General features: G+C 43.9%; 3 protein-coding genes across 6 annotated transcripts in view; all 3 read right to left on the bottom strand.

The window, feature by feature from the left end:
• dnm3a (dynamin 3a) overlaps window positions 1-8,334 on the bottom strand; it is a 42,036-nt gene extending 33,702 nt beyond the window's left edge. For 2 of the 3 annotated variants that reach the window (XM_083766499.1, XM_083766501.1), the window contains exons 1-4: window positions 7,735-8,334; window positions 4,033-4,106; window positions 2,609-2,758; window positions 2,036-2,239 (exon numbers count right to left, since the gene is read on the bottom strand). In XM_083766499.1, the coding sequence (XP_083622625.1) occupies window positions 2,036-2,239; window positions 2,609-2,758; window positions 4,033-4,106; window positions 7,735-7,895 (589 nt within the window). In that variant the 5' untranslated portion in view covers window positions 7,896-8,334. The remainder of the gene's footprint in view (window positions 1-2,035; window positions 2,240-2,608; window positions 2,759-4,032; window positions 4,107-7,734) is intronic. The other variant, XM_083766500.1, reaches the window with a different exon arrangement.
• LOC310860370 (zinc finger protein 706-like) lies at window positions 1,170-1,415 on the bottom strand (the record flags this gene model as incomplete). The annotated part of the gene is made up of 1 exon (XM_083767240.1): window positions 1,170-1,415. The coding sequence occupies one exon, from the start codon at window positions 1,413-1,415 to the stop codon at window positions 1,185-1,187; it is 231 nt and encodes a 76-aa protein (XP_083623366.1). The 3' UTR covers window positions 1,170-1,184.
• Window positions 8,335-9,568: 1,234 nt separating the features above from the next.
• mettl13 (methyltransferase 13, eEF1A lysine and N-terminal methyltransferase) lies at window positions 9,569-14,484 on the bottom strand. 2 transcript variants are annotated; one of them, XM_083767077.1, is made up of 9 exons: window positions 14,248-14,484; window positions 13,658-13,930; window positions 12,869-13,334; window positions 12,515-12,714; window positions 11,367-11,556; window positions 11,087-11,251; window positions 10,544-10,756; window positions 10,226-10,357; window positions 9,569-10,077 (listed from the first exon to the last, which is right to left on the bottom strand). In XM_083767077.1, exons 1-9 carry the CDS (start codon window positions 14,398-14,400, stop codon window positions 9,791-9,793), a joined length of 2,079 nt encoding a protein of 692 aa, XP_083623203.1. In that variant the 5' UTR covers window positions 14,401-14,484; the 3' UTR covers window positions 9,569-9,790. The 2 variants fall into 2 exon arrangements, with proteins under 2 accessions (XP_083623203.1, XP_083623204.1); XM_083767078.1 differs by having other exon boundaries at window positions 13,658-13,844; window positions 14,248-14,344.
• Between the last annotated feature and the right edge of the window lie 80 nt (window positions 14,485-14,564).

Below are 14,564 nucleotides of genomic sequence, written 5' to 3'. Positions count from 1 at the left end.
AAAGGCAAAAAACATGATTGTACCAATGATATATACAGTATACTGTAGACACTTCAGGGAATATATACCAATTATAACAATCCGTTATGAATTGGCACTGAGCCAATTCACAAAATCCTGGCGAGTTAAATTCAACAATCAACCAAGATAAAAGAATTGGGATGCGGTGAGTGCCATTCAGCACCCCGGAGAGCGCTAATTGACATCTTCGGATCAATGAACCTTCGGAACAACAGTACTTCGAAACATCGGTACTTTGGAAGATCGGGGCTTCGGAACATCAGGGCTTCGGAACAATGGCACCCGTCTGTGTGCGTAAAGACGCAAAGGGTGCTCAATAGCACTGATTTATGAGAAAAAAAAAGAAAGAAGAAAAATCCTCAAAAATGGAGTGGCTTCCTCCCGACAGCAACGAATGCTTCTACAGCACTCTGTGTTGAACAGCAAAAAAGTATTATAAATATGCATAGTATAATTATTTACTCATTTATCATATCTATGAATGGATCAAAGCAGAAATTGGCCAAAACATATTGATTCTGAATTTTAGGCTGCATGTGTGCATGCATGTATGCACGTGTATGTTTATGTGTATGTTTGAGGTGTTACATTAACATTAATTCAGAACATCAGTATGTGCACGTGCCGCCATCTTGGAGTGATGCATCATCTAGAGGTGATTCCAAAAATATAAGGGGTGTCATCTCTTGTTATAGAATGTCTTTGTCCGCAGCTCTGGCAATTCTGGACTGTCTCTTTCCACGAAATTCGGCAATATGGTAGAGAGTCATCATGGGAAACGGTCAAGAACTGAAGCTCACAGTCATTCGTCAAAGGACCTCTGACCTTTAGATCTCCCAATTATATGATTGTATGAATTATATGATCGACTCTATCAACTCCTGGGATTTCCGTAGCCTGGTTATTGGTTAACCACTACCACCCCCTGCAAATGCATCGGTGGCTGCAGGAGGACATTGTTGAGAGACAACCCCTTCGCTCAGTCAGCATTACAAAAGAGTTGATGTCATCTCCAGTCTCCAACCTTTTTCTTTATTGCTTTATTGCTTTTATGGCTTGACCCGTTTTATTGCTGCTTGCAGCTATATTTTGTAATTGTTTTCTTTTATATGTTTTCTATGGACCATGAGTGTGCAACAAAGACTCCAGTGATTGCAGACATGTTATGCCTCCACTCCCTCCAGCTCCGGGGGTAGAAGAGACTTGGGGTGCTTGCTCTCAAAGTGTTGCTTGAAGGTTTTGGGGTCAGGCATCTGGGACCTACAGACGGGACAGGTAAACACCAATGCTGCCTTGGCTGATGTCTTCTGGTCTTGCCCCTTGGCCTTCTTGGCATCTGCTACTTTCTTGGCATTCTTCTGTTGTGACTGAATCTTCTGGTGCCCACGTGCCATGATACAACTTACAGTAAAACTACCAGTGTGTTGTTTTTAATGGAGATGAAAATACTATTCAAAGGGGACTGGTTGTCGAGTCTAGAACCCGCCGGCAGTGGTGTCTGGTAAGAACTTAACGAGGTGTCTAGACCCCTGAATAATGCAGAGATAGATATCTGGGTTGTAAGGCCAAAGATCCTGACTCGTATGGAAGGCGATGGTGTCTCTCTCTGCGAGAGCTGGTCAAGGTATTTGAAGGTTGAACGTGGATATAGAATTGAGTAGTCACACCTGACGAGGAGCGTAGTAAATACTGCTTGTATCTTGTGATGTCTCGGAGTGATGTCAGAGCGTTACATCATCAGTGACATCATGGTTTTGTCTGCGCCCCAGAAGAGTCTCCATATATGGCATTGGGCACGTTACGTTTGTGACATCCAATGAGACACACAATTGAATATGATCATACAGTACATTACTGTACAATTGTATACACAACCAAACAACACATGAGAATCCCAGGGTTATAACGATATTGAAGAGTGAAACATAGGTTTACAAAAGTGTGTGAACTCTACTTGTGCAAAGGGTATTCTGAATGAAATGACTATACCGACCACCGTACACATGCCACTTACCCTGTGGGTCGACATCTTTGGCCAGTTTGAGTGCGTCAGAGTTGGCCAGGTCGATGTTGGCCGGCGTCACGGCCAGAATCAGACAGTTCTCCTTGCAGATGAACTGCATGATCATGTCTCTGATCTGGTACTCTATGTCCACTGGCTGCTCGCCCACTGGTACCTTGGTGATGCCAGGCAGGTCCACTAGAGTTAGGTTCAGCACTGAGAAAATGCACACGTGCACGCGCGCGCACGCGCACACGCACACACACACACACACACACACACACACACACACACACACACAGAGTGTCAGTACAGCTGAACATACACAGTACTGTCAAATAAAACTATGAAGCTGCGAGCCTGCGACGTGTTGTGAGCTTGCAACCAAGTGTAAAATTACGAAGCCATCAAGTACCGCCAAAATATGTTTTCGACAAAATAAACTGTAGATTGCTGGCAAACTGCAGCAGCAGGTCGCATTATTGTCGCTGAAAGGTAAGCAGACATGATTGGAATGAATACACCACCACCAACACCATCTCCAAATGCCACAAACGCTTATAACAAAACATATATCTTTGTTACCATGTGGTGAGTAGATGCGTAGGCTGATTGGAACAGGAGAGATGCCCTTATTACATCCTGTAAGTCTCTGTGTCTCTATGTCGATCTCCTCGCGGATCTCATTAAAGTCTGTGAACTTCTTCCCCTTGCAATGGAGAAATTCACCATGTTCTGGAAAAAGATGGCCAGAGCGGGAAATTAAAAACAACCCTTGGGTATAAGTACTATTAAATCACCAGTTAAGGCAGTGTTCAGTGTACATGTTATTGTCCAAGAAACCACTCTGGAAGGTGAGCAGTGGTCATCTGTTTTTCTCCCGCAGCATTTTTTTGCTTTATTTTGTATACAGGAAGCTGTGGATAGTGTGGAGGGAACGACATGCAACACACGTCTCTATCTGGAATTAAACTGGGAACATTGTAACCACACACATCATCTGGTCAACCACAGACGTGATCGTCTATGGATATGGATATTGTATTCTAGAATTCAATTAAGTTGTTAAAAGGCTACAAGCGTGCTGGTGAGCTCTGGAATCCACCATCCAATTTACACAGATGTTTCCTTCCCTGACAGTCAGGCCACAAAGCCACGTAATGACAGAGCACGATTTTTAAATCCTATTTATGTTTTTTTTTCCCAAGCCTCTCTCTACACACTGTTGACCCATACCACTCCAACCAAGCTTTGCAATGTTAATTACCCATTCTGTAATTCTGAGTGTACAAACAGAAACAAATGGACCCGTCAGGATTTCATTGTACGGCGTAGGAAAATATTTGAGGCATGCCACATGTCATCCATCCCACTACCTTGTAACTCTACAGCTGAGGCAAAGATGCAGAACACTGTTTAGGGGCTGCCAGACTTAATAAAGAGCCGCGCACGTTCTCGGCTGTGCGCACTGCACAGCTTCTTTTTCCGGGTTGGTGGATGGAAAAAAAGGTCCACTTCCGCGGACGACTTGCGCGACGGCCAGATTCCCGGAAACACTCTCCTCCGCGTCAGTCGTCCGCGGAGGTGGAGCTTAATTTCCATCCACCAGCTGTCTAAAAACCCGGAAAAAGAAGCTGCACACAGCTTCTTCTGTCCGCGGCTGTCGGCCGTTTTGCACCTTAGGTGTGGAAACAGTGTCTCTGGTAGCTCCACACATGAGTTGAATGTGTTCAACTGCTGTCACAACCACTCTCCCCAGTCTCCCACCAGTGTTAAAGGCCCTATACTGCCACCTGCTGAAAGCCAGTATATAATAATGAGTATTGCAGATCTATACACTGAGAAATGATACTGAATAAACAGTGTGTGTCTGTGTGTGTGTGTGTGTGTGTGTGTGTGTGTGTGTGTGTGTGTGTGTGTGTGTGTGTGTGTGTGTGTGTGTGTGTGTGTGTGTGTGTGTGTGCGCGCACGCGCGCGCGTGCGTGCGTGTATGTATGTGTTTTAGCTACCTGTGCTTGCAGAGACAAGCTGCAGAATTAAAGGCCGGCGGGTGACGATGCCTGTACCCCGGGGGAGGAAGTCCCTAAGCGAAGAAGAAGAGACAGGGGAGAGAGCATGAATGAGGAATACAGCGTTGGCGGCAAACAGCCAATGGCAGCCACTGTCAAATGTCAATGCACATTCAGCATCACCACGTCATTTGACATGAAACGTCAGGCCAGCCAGCACCCCTTATCTTTACTTCATGACTTAACTGTACATGGAGATTAACCAATAGAAATATACAGTACTGGCCGTCAGAGTTGGACTTAATTACTTCTAAGCTTGTAGATCGGCTATTTTCACATGTTTTCCACAGAATAGGGATGCATGGGTTCAAGTGGTGTGATAACGCCAGCCGATGGTCGGAAACTCCAAGAAATAGACAGGTCCACAAATTCATCTTAGGCATTTTATTTACCTTCAAAGGTGCAGTGCAAGGTCGGCAACAATACAAAAATAAATAATAAATACTGGCCAAAAGTAAATGTTCCAGAAATCTAAATGAACACTTGAAAACTATGCTCAATAAACAGGTTACAGGCATTTCTATCCTACAATGAGGCCCTGGCTTGAAGTCCCTTCACTTCATTAAATAAAATAAAATAAAACTACATTAAACCATCCAACTAATTCCGAAACGTAATCAAATTGAGCCTTGTCAAATTGATAGGGGTAGATACTTTTAAATGTATTTTTCAAATTAATTTAAGGCATTTCTTTTGCTGTTAATGTTTAGCTGAATTTGACTATAGGTAGTTAGGTACATAAACATAATGCATACACCAAGTGTGAGGTTACAACATGCAAGTAGTACAGGAAATCAATTTTCTGATCATTGTAAAGGTGAGGGTTATGCATGTTCGACCCAGAGTAATCTTTTAACAGAGTAATGACACTCCCGTTGACTCGCATTGTAACAATGGAATGAGGAAGAGCTCATTCTATCTCAATGGAATAGTTCCAGCCATAGGAGCAATGTTTGGAACTATAGCCCATAGGCACCCGCTTTGCGGCAAGATCAAAGCGTGTCACCACTCTCTTACTAGATTACTCTGGTTCGACCTAGATATGAAACTTGATCTAGCAGTTATGTCTGTGGGGCCCGGGTGTAGAGGACAGCACAAGAGGAGAGGAATCAGGGGATGTGGTCAAGGAGTAACCTGTAGTAGACTTTAGATGAAGTCTAGTACTGATAAATAGAGGTGAGCATGTGTCACTACTCACTGGTCACATAATAACATGTAGATTTAGTACTGAGAAATGGCAGATGTTCCACCTTCAACTGAGAAACCACAACTGAGAAACTGAAATGGGAGGCATACAGTACACGACTGTGGTGATTTTGGTGATTGCAAAAACTCAACATTGCCTATATAGGCTGGAAGGAGGGGGTCCCATCATCCCATGCAACCGAAAGATATATTTTTCTAACCTACCTTTTTATAATCGTTAAGGTGTCTACTTAATGAATTTTGATGTTCCCCGACCTAATTATTGGCCCTGAACTTTCTTAAATTATTTTTTAAAATATATTTTTTATCCCACGATTTTGTAACCCATTTTTCACCCCTGTGTCAATCATCTAATGTGATCCTGGGCTCTACACACCCTCCACCAACCTAGTCCCCATATATGGGGGACAAGGGGAGAGCAACGGACTTGAACTCATGCTTCCTTCATGCCTGAGTGTCCAAGTTGCTCCTTTACACCTGACATGGGGGAGTTTGTGACCGGTGGTCACAAACCTTGGTGTCAAATTGGACAGTGATTTTAAGATGGACAAACAGATCAATTCTGTGGTAAAATCCAGTTATTATCAGTTGAGGCTTTTAGTCTGCTGATTTTGAATGTCTTATACATGCTTTTATCTCAACCCGACTTGACTACTGTAATGCACTTTATGTTGATGTTACCCAAGCCTGTCTGTCACGACTACAGTTAGTCCAAAACGCCAGATTGATGATTGAAGATGCTGGGCTGGCCATTGTCACAAAGACATTGCCAGATTCTCAGGCATCTACCACTAGTCTTCTAAAGTCAGCCATAATTAGGAGTTATATACAGTTGTATGAATTAAGGGCGCCAGGCCCTTAATTCTGTCAGTGTACAAATGAAACCGTATTTCTAGCTGTCAAGAGTTACAAACTGTAAGTGTACATTTTGGTTCCAATAATTGAATAATAACCCAACCCAACAAATCTTCTTCATAATAATGAGATCTCGAGGGCAGAATAGTTGAAGATGGATGATAAAAACTGTTAATTTGCAATGGCTTTATCTCAAGAATGAAAACAAAACTGTGACTGCTCGTGCTCAGCTGCTGTAACAAAAACAATAGACCACTAATACATAGCTAATGCTTTTAATTTAGTTTGAGACTTCTTCCACTACAAAACTTTGTAACAGGATGTTTACGCTTTGGCCTTGCACAGATCAAAACAGCAGGCACAGGAACCGCCAGTTGTCATAACACACACACACACACACACACACACACACACACACACACACACACACACACACACACACACACACACACACACACACACACACACACACACACACACACACACACACACACACACACACACACACACACACACACACACACACACAAATAAAGAACGTTGTTTCATTGTTGCACTTAGATAGCAACACACAGTCAGGAAGGCAAACACCAGCAACATGTGGACACTCTTACCAGAGTTCACTTCTATTGTCCATGGGTTGGACAACAGTGGGAATTAAATTATCCTTCAACTTGAACTGCTGGTTTATTCACTAGCATTCCTTTACGCTAGGCTGGCCTGGCATGACCTATTGTCCTATTCGACCTCAACATGGCATTATTCAAATGAAACCAACTCGGAAGGGAAGGCATATTGTAGATGCAATAGAATTAAATTATTCTTATAGTTTCCATTTGCCATCAATGATATTCCCAGCATTGAACATGATCAGTGTTCAGCTCAGATCTGGTTGCCTTGATGGCAAGCTTTGCAGGTTAAACACTCTTTTCATGTTGCAATGTATACCTTCTCCCTCCATTTCCCTTTGAGCAGAGGGCCTGGTCTGCCTCATACTCACAGACACCTCACCACAAGGACCCTTGCCAGGCTCGCCTGTGAGATAAGATGCTGGGCTGGCCATTGTCACAAAGACATTGCCAGATTATTCTCAGGCATCTACCACTAGTCTTCTAAAGTCAGCCATAATTAGGAGTTATATACAGTTGTATGAATTAAGGGCGCCAGGCCCTTAATTCTGTCAGTGTACAAATGAAACCGTATTTCTAGCTGTCAAGAGTTACAAACTGTAAGTGTACATTTTGGTTCCAATAATTGAATAATAACCCAACCCAACAAATCTTCTTCATAATAATGAGATCTCTTCCCGTCTCCATTCCATGACTCATGCAATAAACATATTACCTAAATGTTTAATAAGCCACTGAAGCGAGTCTGTTATAGCCCATTGATTTCAATGATTTGTTGACTATTGATAATCTGATCTCTCAAAACAGATTCGGATTATTTTCTCTTTTTTTTTTTGCCTAAACGGGTTCCCAGATTGGCAAGTGCCTGGTAGCTATAGTCTACCATTAGGCTACAGACAGAGCAGCAGTGCTATATATATTTGAACAAGTGCGTGTGTTTTTTTTTTTTTACCTTCCCACAAAGTTTTCCAGGACGGAGGTCTTCCCTGCGCTCTGGCCGCCCACCACAGCGATCTGCGGCAGGTCCAGGTTGTACGGCTGTCCGATGGAGCTGAACGCGTCCTGGAGACGGTTAACCAGCGGGATTAACTCCTCCATCCCATGATTGCCCATCGCAACGCAACCTGACCTGGGGCAGGTTGGCAGATAAAATAGCCTACTGTCTGTCTGTAAATAGTATTTATTTTATTGCAGTTCTTCTACACCAGCCAAAGGATTAACATCGTTGACAAGAACTACTTCGAATATGTAGTCGATAATTTGACTTTAAAAACAGAAAATAAAGAAACATAATTAGTCGCTCATGAAAGAGCTCTGTCCAATTTTAAGAATCTACACCGGCACCGTGCGTCTGGTCTATCCGGGCGGCGGGGCTATTCGAGGCTGTGCCGTTATGTGGTTACAACACACCCAAAGTTCCTAACATCTCTCAGATACTCGAATCTAAACCGGAAGACCGATAACAGTATATTTAGATTTGGACTGTTTTCATTAAACTTGAACAGGCTAGTTAGCTTCGAGCGGCAGTAGTCGTACAGACAGTCTACAAGACAAACTTTCTATTTTGACAGCGCTGTAACGGGCTGAAGTTTCCTGGCCCGCGCATGCGCAAATATCAGCTGTCAACTTTAAAGTGCCTGTTCATTTTCGACAACGCAATGCAAAACAAACAGACAGACATTCAGAATCTGCAGCCAACTAATTTGACTTGACAAGAGTAAAACATTGTTGTACTCCATGATTGACCATGGCATGGCCATAGCCTGACAGGCCTGCCCTACACGAGTTGCACAGTGCACACCCACATCATGACTGAAAGTCTGCAACTGTAACCATGGGGCACTAGTATACATCTACTGTAAATAACACTGCTGCATTCTTTGGCAATGACAGTGTGCACCGAGTAGTACACTACATTCTAAACTCATATTAGGGAAGGGTATATGTATGCTTCTGTATGCAATCAAAGGAACAACAGTTTTCACAGTGATGACTAAATCTGCATGTTAATGAGGTAATATAATTATTTACCCTTCATGCACTAACCGAAAAGTTGGTTAAATAGAGACGGGCTACTATCTCACATAAGATATTTTTTGTTTGTATCGTGAGGGTGAGGGGAGACGGGCAAGAGTAGACAAAGATGGAATGCCACATGAGTCAGGATGACCTCGCAGTTACTGTAGGTATGTGTGCTTACAACGAATGTACACATACTAACAGACACACCAATTACATTCAATTTAGTAGGACAAAGTAATGCATGATTTAGAATGACTCACTGCGGTATAGCAGAGTGTGTATGAGGCTGAACTGCCCCTGAACAAGACACATATAACACGCAACTGCTGCCATCTTGTGCACTGAAACTGAATTTCCTCTGATCAATCAAGGTGTACCTTTACTAAAGGTGAACTCTCATCATAACATCTGTTATTGTATTCCTGTGACACAGTTATCAGTGTTAAACCAACATTGGTGACATATCAAAATCTGTTACTCCAGTGGCTGCTGTTTTAAGTTTCATGTCTGATCCAGTGCCTGTGGCGTAAAATAAAACCGACCTGTTCAACCTGGTGAGACATCTTGTTGGGATTTCTACTCCTGATGTTAGCTGAAATAGGAAAACAGTAGCACTGGAGGTGGAGTAGAGTCATAGACTACAGTAGTTAGGGGGGGGGGGGGGGGGGGGGGGTCATGCCAGATTCCCTGTGTATGTGAGAGAGAGTACAATATTAAATGTAATGTCGGCAGCAGAAACAAAAACACAATTAATGACTACAAGACACAAAACAAAATAGTTTACTTCTGATTGTGTAATATGTATTTCAACAAAACCAAAATATCACTACCACCACTCTTAGCAATTTACACGTTGGCAGCACCTTCACAACATTGTTTCCGTCCTTAGTGATGGTCATTGTTAAGCTGAGATCCTCTGATATTCAGGATCTCCCTTTGGCCGTCTTCTTTCAGCTCATTGTCATTGATTCATCTCGTCTTCAACCTCATGCAACCTTCAGGCCTTTTAACATCTCAGCAATGTCTATATGTGGGCTGGAGGTTCCTGTAGAGTTGTTGTTCGATAGCGCACTCTGCAGACTCTTGGCTGCCTGGTTGAGGAACACAGGGACTGTCTGGGGGCCGTCCTCCTCTGACCGAGAACACAGAAGCACTTCGTTCACCTCCCCCTCAATCCCCTGAGAGAACACACAGGGGAACACGCCACGCACGCACTCCACCACACTCTTCCTCAGCACGGAGTCGCGACACACAAGGTTCAGCATGAATACACCTGGTTCATGAGAGACAGCGGTGAAGAATAGAGATGTAAGGAACAAGAGACTCTCATAAAATAAACAAATATAATGAGAGTATAAATTCATGTAAATATGATAACAGACTCCTACAGATGGAGGGAGCTAAATTTGTTGATACTGTACCTCTGGGAGTTAGCAGGCTGAAGACTTTCTTCAGGAAGGAGATTTCTACAAAGCCAGCGGGAGGGCAGCTCATACCCACAGAGTTATCCTTACTGTCCACATCAAACATGATGACATCAAACAAATGACCACCTGATGATGAAGAGAAAAAATACTAGTATACAAATGTTGCATTTTTGTCCATATCACATTATGCAGTCCTCCAATGCTGTTTACTAGTATACAAATGTTGTATTAATGTCCATATCACATTATGCAGTCCTTTCCTTCCGCTTTGGTTTGGTTCGTTGTGACTTGATACCTGTCCTGAACACTCACCTTCGGTCGCCAGGGCATTAATGTGTTCTAGGCCATCGCCGAGCGTGACGGTCAATCGGTCATCGGGTCGGAAGCCAAACCATTCCTTTGCTACCTCCAGAATGACGGGGTCTAACTCCACAACCTCGACGCTGGCACCAGGGACAAAGTCCCGCAGAAACTGAGGCAGGCCTCCTCCACCAAGCCCCACTAGGAGCACGGAAACAGGGACATCTAGCAGAGGGAATGAAATTGTTATGGTCAAAGTAGACAGACAATATTAGAAAAAGAAAAGTATAATCATTTTTGTAAAAATATTTTGACAAAAAAAACGGCAAACGTAACTTGAAGAAACGTACAAAGACAGACATAACAATACAACAAAATGTAATAAATACAGTGATGTGTATTAAAGATCGGGAAAAAGTACTGGTTGTACATTGCCACGAGAGATTTAAAGTTTTGGTCTCTTCCATCTGGCGGAGTCAGGTTAATGTGGTCCTTTGTTCACTTTTAGCCTCCATCACAAAGACACAAAACGAATGAACAAAACAAAAAACACACCTTTGTTCTGTGGCGTTCCCAATTGAAGCATGGCAAAGCCAGCCACCATGATTTCATGGTGAGTACAGCAAAGGAAGCCACTGTCCACTGAAAGGGAGGTGGAGGACGTTTTAGGAGGGGCTGTTGGTTTAACCTTCTTTCTGTTCTTCTTTTTGTGACTTGATGCTGTGGAGCGAGTACAAAACACAAATACGCCAAGTAAAACATGTATTGCTAGTGTTACGGCACTCAACAAGAACAGTGGTGAGAGAAGTGCAATGAAAAAGGGAAGTGGACTGACCAGTATGTGGGGGGGAAAGGCGGCTCTCTGATTGGACAAGGCCAGCATTAGACAAGAAGACCAGTCTGCGATAGAGGTCTCCATCTCCTCCTCTCACATCCTCTACAGAGTACTCCCCACTCAGCTCACTCACACCTTTACTAACCACTTCTCTCCAACCCAACTCACCGCCCACTGACAGGAAGGGTACCTGGATGGGGACGAGAGAGGCAACCATTCTCCAACTATTATTATTAAATTATCATTCTGTCCTCTTATCAATTACTAACCATGTGAAGCCTTGAAATTATTTTTATGATTTGTATATAATCACATCCTTCACAGTGAGAATCTAATAGACTAGTAATAATTGATGAACTGAAGAACAAGAGCAAACTACATTAAAAATAAGACCAACACTGAATGTCCTGAATCGTATCCGTGTCCTCATTAGTTCCAAAACAAATTTCAGTCTACTTTACTTTCCGGGGGAAACGTGGAGCACGCTGTGGCGAGCGAATGCATGTGAGCATAGCCTGTGATGCATGCCTATGCGTGTTCCCTGTTCGTGCATGAGACTATTTACACTGTTAGTGTAAAATGCTGTTTTGGAAGTAATGAGGACACAGACTGGATACAATCATACAGGCCAAAATGTTGTATTTTTTTAACCTCTGCATAAAGCCTGAGGAAGGTCTCACGACCGAAACATTGCCCCCTTAATAAAAACATCTCTTGAACCAGCACGTGGCAATGTGCTGGTCACCTATGCACCTGCTTGTAAAGGAACCGGGTGTGCGGAAGTCTCAACTTCACCTCTGCATAAATAAATAGCTTTTTTCTGGGAGCATTAAGATGGTGTGCAGACCTTCTCTCTCGCTTATTAATTATTCTGATCTAGCACCGTTCGGAATAGCCGACTTACGGATGTGCATGCACCTCTTGAACGCTATGGATAGAGGTACTACGAGAGACAGTGCTGGTCTAGTTTCTAAACAGGTTTTCTTTTTTTACATGGTTTTGCTGTTAATAATACTGTAACAGAACCCATATTTAACAAAAAAAACAAGGCTTCACATGGTGAGTAATTGATAGTGGGGAAAAAGTCATTCTGGGGGTTAAGCATTCCTTTAAGAATTCATATGAGCAGCAATTAGGAATTATGTTACCTGATGGTTGGCTGGCATACCAGGGGGAGCCAGGTCCATCACCATTGGTGAGAGCTCTGCTTGGACAGCCTGAATGTCTGTGTACTCCTGGTTCCTGTGCATTGCTACAACAACCAACCGTCTGAAGTTGGCGCTGGCCGCCAGCTGGCTCCGCCCCTCACTGGAACCATACTGCCAATCAGTCTCTCTGCCCTGTGGGACTAAAGGGCACGCAGAGCAGAGGAGCTGTCAGACAACATCACAAGTTGTGTGACAGTAAACTCAACTCAACTACACAAGGCAGAAATACATGGAGACCAAAACATGTTGATTCTACCCCTCCACAGTTAGAAGTGGGGTAAGATGAAGGCTCACCAATAAATATGGCAAAGTGATTCGCCCTGGGCACCTTGGCACCAGCGGCACAGTCTTGCACTGTGAGAGTATATCTGGGTAGACCAGTTTTGACGTCGCACAGGGTGAGCGAGAGGTTGGAGGTGGCATCCGTGCCCGTTTGGAGCCTCTTTCTCAGGATAGCGTACGCCTGGCGCTCCTTCACCGCAGACAGGAGCTCTGGCACCTGTGCGATGCGGGCTGGGGCTCCATCCTCTCCGACGCATAACTCCAGAATAGGCATGGGCATTGGCTGTCGGAACTTGGTGCAGATTAGAACGAAAACTGGCAGGGCGAAGGAGTCCTCCTGACTCGCTGGTTCCTCCAGACAGTGGAGTCTCACTGCCCACCCCATCTGAACAAAGTGCTCCACAGCCAGTCTGATCACACTCTCCTGGGCCAGTGTCACACAGACGTACCTGCCACCTACACTTAACACACGGCCAACCTGCAAGAAAAATAAAATAAATTAATTGTGAGGAAAGAAAATGTATACACAATAATGTTGATTATTCTATATTGTCGTGAGAGTTGCCTGGATTTCTGACTTGCATGCCAACACATCACACCAGGCAGTGACGTAGAGTCTGTGGGGGCCGGGGGGCCCCATGAGGAATTGGACCTGTGTATATATAGAGGACGTATAGAGCCTTAGTCCTATCACACCTTAGAAAGAGTGTCTATTTCAGTTGGTGCAAACTCAAAACGTTTCACACGCATTCCGTACACCTCTCTGTTCAGACAGGAGGATTCTGATCCTAGGTCTCTCACCTCAGTGAGCATTCTTTTGGCGAGTGCCCCGTCCTCCTGAGACGCCATGGCGTCCAGGGTGCCCTTGTCCAGGGTGGCCTGGTAGCTGGCATCCTCGTAGGGCATCTGCGTGGCGTCCACTTGATGGTAAGTTAGGTCTGGGCGTCGCTCAGCATTTCTCTGGTTCATGTGGGCCACCACTGTCTCACTGATATCAATGTTGGTCAGATGTTTGTAGCCCACGTCATATAGCTGTTCACTAAGCTCCGAATTGCCACAGCCAACCACCAGCACCTGAACAACAGGGCCAATGAATCAATAATTGTTCTGAGCCCTGTCCTGCAGTATAGCAGGGGTCTTCAACAGGGGGGTCCGCCAACTCTTTGTCTGATAGGTTTAAGACACATTAACATGAATCCAACACAACGCTACACATTGACAGTGCTGTCAAATCTGCAACACAATTGTATACAATATGTATATTAATTATATAAAGTATAATGTATGGGAGCCACTCCTTGCAGAATAATATTATGCCAGCAATGGCTGACAGACTATCTATGAACACAATAACTGCATGGAAGCATGTCAAAGAGGATTTTTTTTTTTACCTTATCTTGGGTTTTGATGTATTTATGCAACACGCCGCACAGTTTGTTATAATCTCCATACCACTCAAATGCCTTCTCTCCACGCTTCTTGAAAAACCGTTCCCAGTATTCTGCGGAGCTGAACTCCTCGGCAGTGCGAGGTAGGAGACTCATTGCTTTATGGTGGCTTATTTTTATGTTATGAATCAGTTCTATGTGCTAGTTGTCTCTGTGTTCTGTCTCCACATGGTACTTCGAAATGGACTTGTTTACCCGGAGCATGTTTCTGGCTGTACTGCTCTCTAATTGGACGATTTGCCTCGGGGAGGTGTTCAAAG

The sequence above is a fragment of the Protomyctophum parallelum genome (assembly GCF_964188405.1).
Source record: "Protomyctophum parallelum genome assembly, chromosome: 6".
NCBI lineage: Eukaryota > Metazoa > Chordata > Actinopteri > Myctophiformes > Myctophidae > Protomyctophum > Protomyctophum parallelum.
The sequence above is the reverse complement of the archived record's forward strand: the minus strand, read 5'-3'. Positions and strand labels throughout refer to the sequence as shown.

Bases quoted from the DNA above. Each gene is read 5' to 3' on its own strand.
- mettl13 (XM_083767077.1), bottom strand. From the start codon at position 14,400: ATGAGTCTCCTACCTCGCACTGCCGAGGAGTTCAGCTCCGCAGAATAC. The intron at 12,715-12,868 runs GTGAGCCTTCAT...CGTGCCCTTTAG, and splicing joins TCACTTTGCCATATTTATTG to TCCCACAGGGCAGAGAGACT. The intron at 10,757-11,086 runs GTGTGTTTTTTG...TCCCTCTGCTAG, and splicing joins GGGAACGCCACAGAACAAAG to ATGTCCCTGTTTCCGTGCTC.